The sequence below is a fragment of the Portunus trituberculatus genome, chromosome 24, assembly GCF_017591435.1.
Source record: "Portunus trituberculatus isolate SZX2019 chromosome 24, ASM1759143v1, whole genome shotgun sequence".
Lineage (NCBI taxonomy): Eukaryota > Metazoa > Arthropoda > Malacostraca > Decapoda > Portunidae > Portunus > Portunus trituberculatus.
In genome coordinates, this window is record NC_059278.1 from 14,489,956 (window position 1) to 14,494,955 (window position 5,000).

Here is a 5,000-nt window from a genome sequence, read left to right on the forward strand (position 1 = left end):
TTGCTATCCTCCATGACCTAGAGCAACTGGTGCAACACCCTACTCGTATTCCTGACCGTCTTGGAGATACGCCTAACAATCTTGATCTCTTCCTCACCTTTAATCTTTCTGCTTATGCTGTTACCCTATCTTCTACGTTGGGCTCCTGCGATCACAATCTCATTTCTGTATCTTGCCCTATTTCTCCAAATCCTCCACAGGATCCCCAAAGCGAAGGTGCCTCTGGCGTTTTGCCTCTGCCAGTTGGGGGACCTGAGGAGGTATTATGCTGATTTTCCTGGAATGATTACTGCTTTCCGTGTCAGAGACCCATCTCTTTGTGCTGAACGCATAACAGAGGTGATAGTGTCTGGCATGGAGGCGTACATTCCTCATTCTTTTCTCAACCTAAACCTTCTAAACCTTGGTTTAACACAGCCTGTTCTCGTGCTATACATGATAGAGAGGTTGCCCACAAAAGGTACTTGAGCCTTCCATCTCCTGAATCTCATGCACTTTATATTTCTGCCGGAATCATGCCAAGTCTGTTCTTCAACTTGCCAAACACTCCTTCATAAATAGAAAATGTCAAAATCTTTCAAACTCAAACTCCCTCGTGACTTCTGGCATCTAGCCAAAACATCTCCAGTAACTTCACTTCTTCATCTTCTCCTTCTTTATTTCATCCCGATGGCACCACTGCCATCTCTCCTGTCTCTAAAGCTGAACTCTTCTCTCAAACCTTTGCTCATAACTCCACCTTGGATGATTCTGGGCATGTCCCTCCCTCTTCTCCCTTTGACTATTTCATGTTTACAATTGAAATTCTTCGTAATGATGTTTTCCATGCCCTTGCTGACCTAAACCCTCGGAAGGCTTATGGGCCTGATGGGGTCCCTCCTATTATTCTCAAAAACTGTGTTTCCGTGCATGCACCTTGCCTGTCCAAACTCTTTCAACTTTGTCTATCGACTTCTACCTTTCCTTCTTGCTGGAAGTTTGCGTACATTCAGCCTGTTCCTAAAAAGGGTGACCGTTCTAATCCCTCAAACTACCGTCCTATAGCTTTAATCTCTTGCTTGTCTAAAGTTTTTAATCTATCCTCAATAGGAAGATTCTCAAACATCTGTCACTTCACAATTTATCTGATCGCCAGTATGGCTTCGTCAAGGTCACTCTACTGGTGATCTTCTGGCTTTCCTTACTGAGTCTTGGTCATCCTCTTTTAGAGATTTCGGTTAAACTTTTGCTGTCGCGTTAGACATATCAAAAGCTTTTTGATAGTGTTTGGCACAAAGCTTTGATTTCGAAACTGCCCTCCTACGTTTTCTATCCTTCCCTTTGAACTTTATCTCAAGTCTCCTTTCTGACCGTTCTATTGCAGCAGTGGTAGACGGCCACTGTTCTCCTAAATCTATTAATAGTGGTGTTCCTCAGGGTCCTGTTCTGTCACCCACTCTCTTTATATTATTCATTAATGACCTTAACCAAACTTCTTGTCCTATCTACTCCTACTCTGATGATACCACCCACCACGTCCTTTCAGAGACGATCAGACCTTCAGGAAGTCAATAGATCACGTAGGGACGCCACAGAACGCCTGTATTCTGATCTTTCTAAAATTTCTGATTGGGGCAGAGAAACCTTAGTAGTGTTCAATGCCTCAAAAACTCAATTCCTCCATCTATCAACTCGACACAACCTTCCAGACAACTATCCCCTCTTCTTCAATGACACTCAACTGCCTCTCTCTTCCACACTGAATATCATCGGTCTGGCCTTTACTCATAATCTTAACTGGAAACTTCACATCTCATCTCTTGCTAAAACACCTATGAAGTTAGGCGCTCTGAGGCGTCTTCGCCAGTTTTTCTCGCTCCTTCAGCTGCTAACTCTGTCCAAGGGCCTTATCTCCCCCCGTATGGAGTACTCTTTGCATGTTTGGGGGGAGGCCTCCACTCACAGAGTTTTATTAGATAGGGTGGAATCAAAAGCTTTTCGTCTCATCAACTCCCCCTTCTCTGACTGACTATCTTCAGCCTCTTTCTCACCGCCGGAATGCTGCATCTCTTTCTATCTTTTATCGCTATTTTCATGTTATCTGCTCTACTGATTTTGCTAACTGCATGCCTCCCCTCCTCCTGCGGCCTCGCTGCACAAGGCTTACTTCTTCCTCTCATCCATATTCTGTCCAACTCTCTAACGCAAGAGTTAACCAGTACTCTCAATCATTCATACTTTTCTCTGGTAAACTCTGGAACTCCCTGTCTGCTTCTGTATTTCCATCTTCGTACGACTTGACTTCTTTTAAGAGGGAGGTTTCAAAACACTTGTCCCTGGCTTTCGGCTAACTCCTTTAAAATCTTTTAGGGAACCTGCAGTTTCAGTGGGCCTTTTTTTTTTTTTTTTTTTTTTGCCTTTTACAGGCCTTCTGCTTGCGTAAAAAAAAACAAAAATTAAAATTAAATAGATTAATATATATATATATATATATATATATATATATATATATATATATATATATATATATATATATATATATATATATATATATATATATATATATATATATATATATATATATATATATATATATATATATATATATATATATATATATATATATATATACACACACACACACACACACACACACACACACACACACACACACACACACACACATATATATATATATATATATATATATATATATATATATATATATATATATATATATATATATATATATATATATATATATATATATATATATATATATATATATATATATATATATATATATTCCGTGTCAAGGTGCGTACATACTTCAGGATTTGATAGATCAAGTAATTGTAAATCGAAAATACTCCGTACAGATATGCTGTGTTTTTGCTTCATTTTGCGATGAATTAATCTCAGGTTTAGTGTAGCGCGATCTGCTTCCTCTGCGTCTCTCCCTCTTCCCTGGCTTATACGTACTCCAGTGGTGCTGGGTGGCACTAAGCGGCAATTATTGTGAACAATGTAAGCAATCAAATCCTTACAGGAACCAGTTAGCAAATGACAAATTGAATTTTTATTCGTGTCAGTGTCTCGAGGTTGTGCCTCCGGGAGGAGATGCGTCTCCTCCTATCATTATCGGCAGCGTGAGGTAATGGTGGAAGACTCCGTTCCTTAAGCTCCTCTTTGATTCAAGGCAAGGCCATCACGGTGGCACTGCAATTCTGGCCTGCAAGGACGCAACTTACACTGATCTCGAGCAGCAATCATGCTGATAAAGACAAGATATTTTCTGAACCGTTATTATACAATATGCAATATCTAACTGGTGTTCCTACTGAGAAGGACGATCTTATCCGCCTCGTGCGAGGCGACCTACCTCGCCTTTTTCTTCTACTAAATTTTAATTGTCGCCACCCGCTGCGGGGTGACAGCACAATCAACCCCAAAGGTGTTTTGTTTGCTTCTTTTATAAATGGTGAAGAATTTGGGATTTTTAAATCCGCGAGATACAACGCATATTTCACAGTCAACCTGTTACTAATTCATAACCATTGATATTTCGCTTCCATTTAATGATCTTTTATATTTCAATTGACATAGTTTACTGGATTTGTAAGACAGTGACCACTTTCCTATTATAATGGAATCATTGGAGTCTGAACCACGGTCTCATTATTACTTCCCAGTGGAGTCTGAACGGAACTGAATGGCAGCGTTTTACAGAACTCGCTCGACCTAATCGTCTATTGGCTGACTGTGATCAGATGTGCTATATTGATATTCTTTCTATAAGAAGAGGTATCTGTAGATTTAATCTTTCCAATCACACCTTTATTGCACTTTTCTTCTTTTCTTCGGGTAGAAAATGGAAAAGTGACTAAAAGTAGCATTTGGTTGACATGGAGCTGAACCTGGAAGAAATATATACAATTTGTTTAAGGTGACAAATGACTTACACGAAAGTATTGTACTCTACTGGAGTTGGTCTGCCAGATCATGGTGACGCCAGGATCGTCCAGCACGTTCCTCAGGCTTTGGTAAGGCTGCTGGATATAACGCACTGCCAACACTGACATGAGGTTGCTTGCGTAACTCCTCACAAGCACAAAGGCTACTATCATCCAGGTGGCCAAAACTACGCGTCGCTGCCAGATGTCATGCGTTGTTAAGATATCTGAAAAGAGCCACAGATTTTTTGTTCTTTTTTTTCGCAAAAACTAAGAAAAACTCCATTTTAGTGTTGGAATCTTTTCTAATAACAAAAAATGCAAAAATATGTTATGTTAGTAATTACATTTTTTTTAAGCTGCCGAAAAGTTAAAGATATAAAGTTTTAAGGTTCTCGTACCTCATCCTGTTTATCATGACTACTGTGTGTGTGTGTGTGTGTGTGTGTGTGTGTGTGTGTGTGTGTGTGTGTGTGTGTTGTGTGTTATAACCCCTTTAGGCAATTGTTTTGCAACTATGCTGTTATTGGTTCAGACAGACATTCCCCTCTTTTTGAGGCTTAAATTGTCCTCCGCAAATGGTGTTGCGTGCAAGATGTTTGCAAGAAAGCTTTATAGAGGCTGTTATCAGCCCAAGGACTTGATAGCTACAGTGATAGCTTGATGGCGATAACTTGAAAAAACCACCCAGCTTTAGGCAGTACCGGACCTCAGAGCACCGAGGTCATCCGTGACTTAAGCAAAGAATTAGTCCTTGCCACTCTTTATTTGGTTTCTATTATATAGAATCATTTTTTTTCCGGATTGTTTCTCCAGAAATATCAGTCATTTCTTCATTTGCGTGACGGAAAATTATGATCGGTCAACGAAATTCAAATATCATATCTATATTCGTATGGATGAACATTAAGTTGAAGTAAAAGTTATCTAACAAATTGCAAAAACCAATTTATAACAAAATATGAAAATAAATTCAATATATTTGCAATACTAGATATTCTGCCAGGCTTACTTTGAGTTGTAAGAGATACAACCTTGCTGTAGCAAAACACGAAGTAGTTGGAAGAC

At 39.4% G+C, this 5,000-nt stretch overlaps 1 protein-coding gene across 1 annotated transcript in view; it reads right to left on the bottom strand.

The window, feature by feature from the left end:
- The window catches only part of LOC123508395, a 16,846-nt gene extending 12,709 nt beyond the window's left edge, over positions 1-4,137 (bottom strand). Inside the window, exon 1 of the mRNA XM_045262116.1 lies at positions 3,942-4,137. Coding sequence (XP_045118051.1) covers positions 3,942-4,106 — 165 coding nt within the window. The 5' untranslated portion in view covers positions 4,107-4,137. The remainder of the gene's footprint in view (positions 1-3,941) is intronic.
- Between the last annotated feature and the right edge of the window lie 863 nt (positions 4,138-5,000).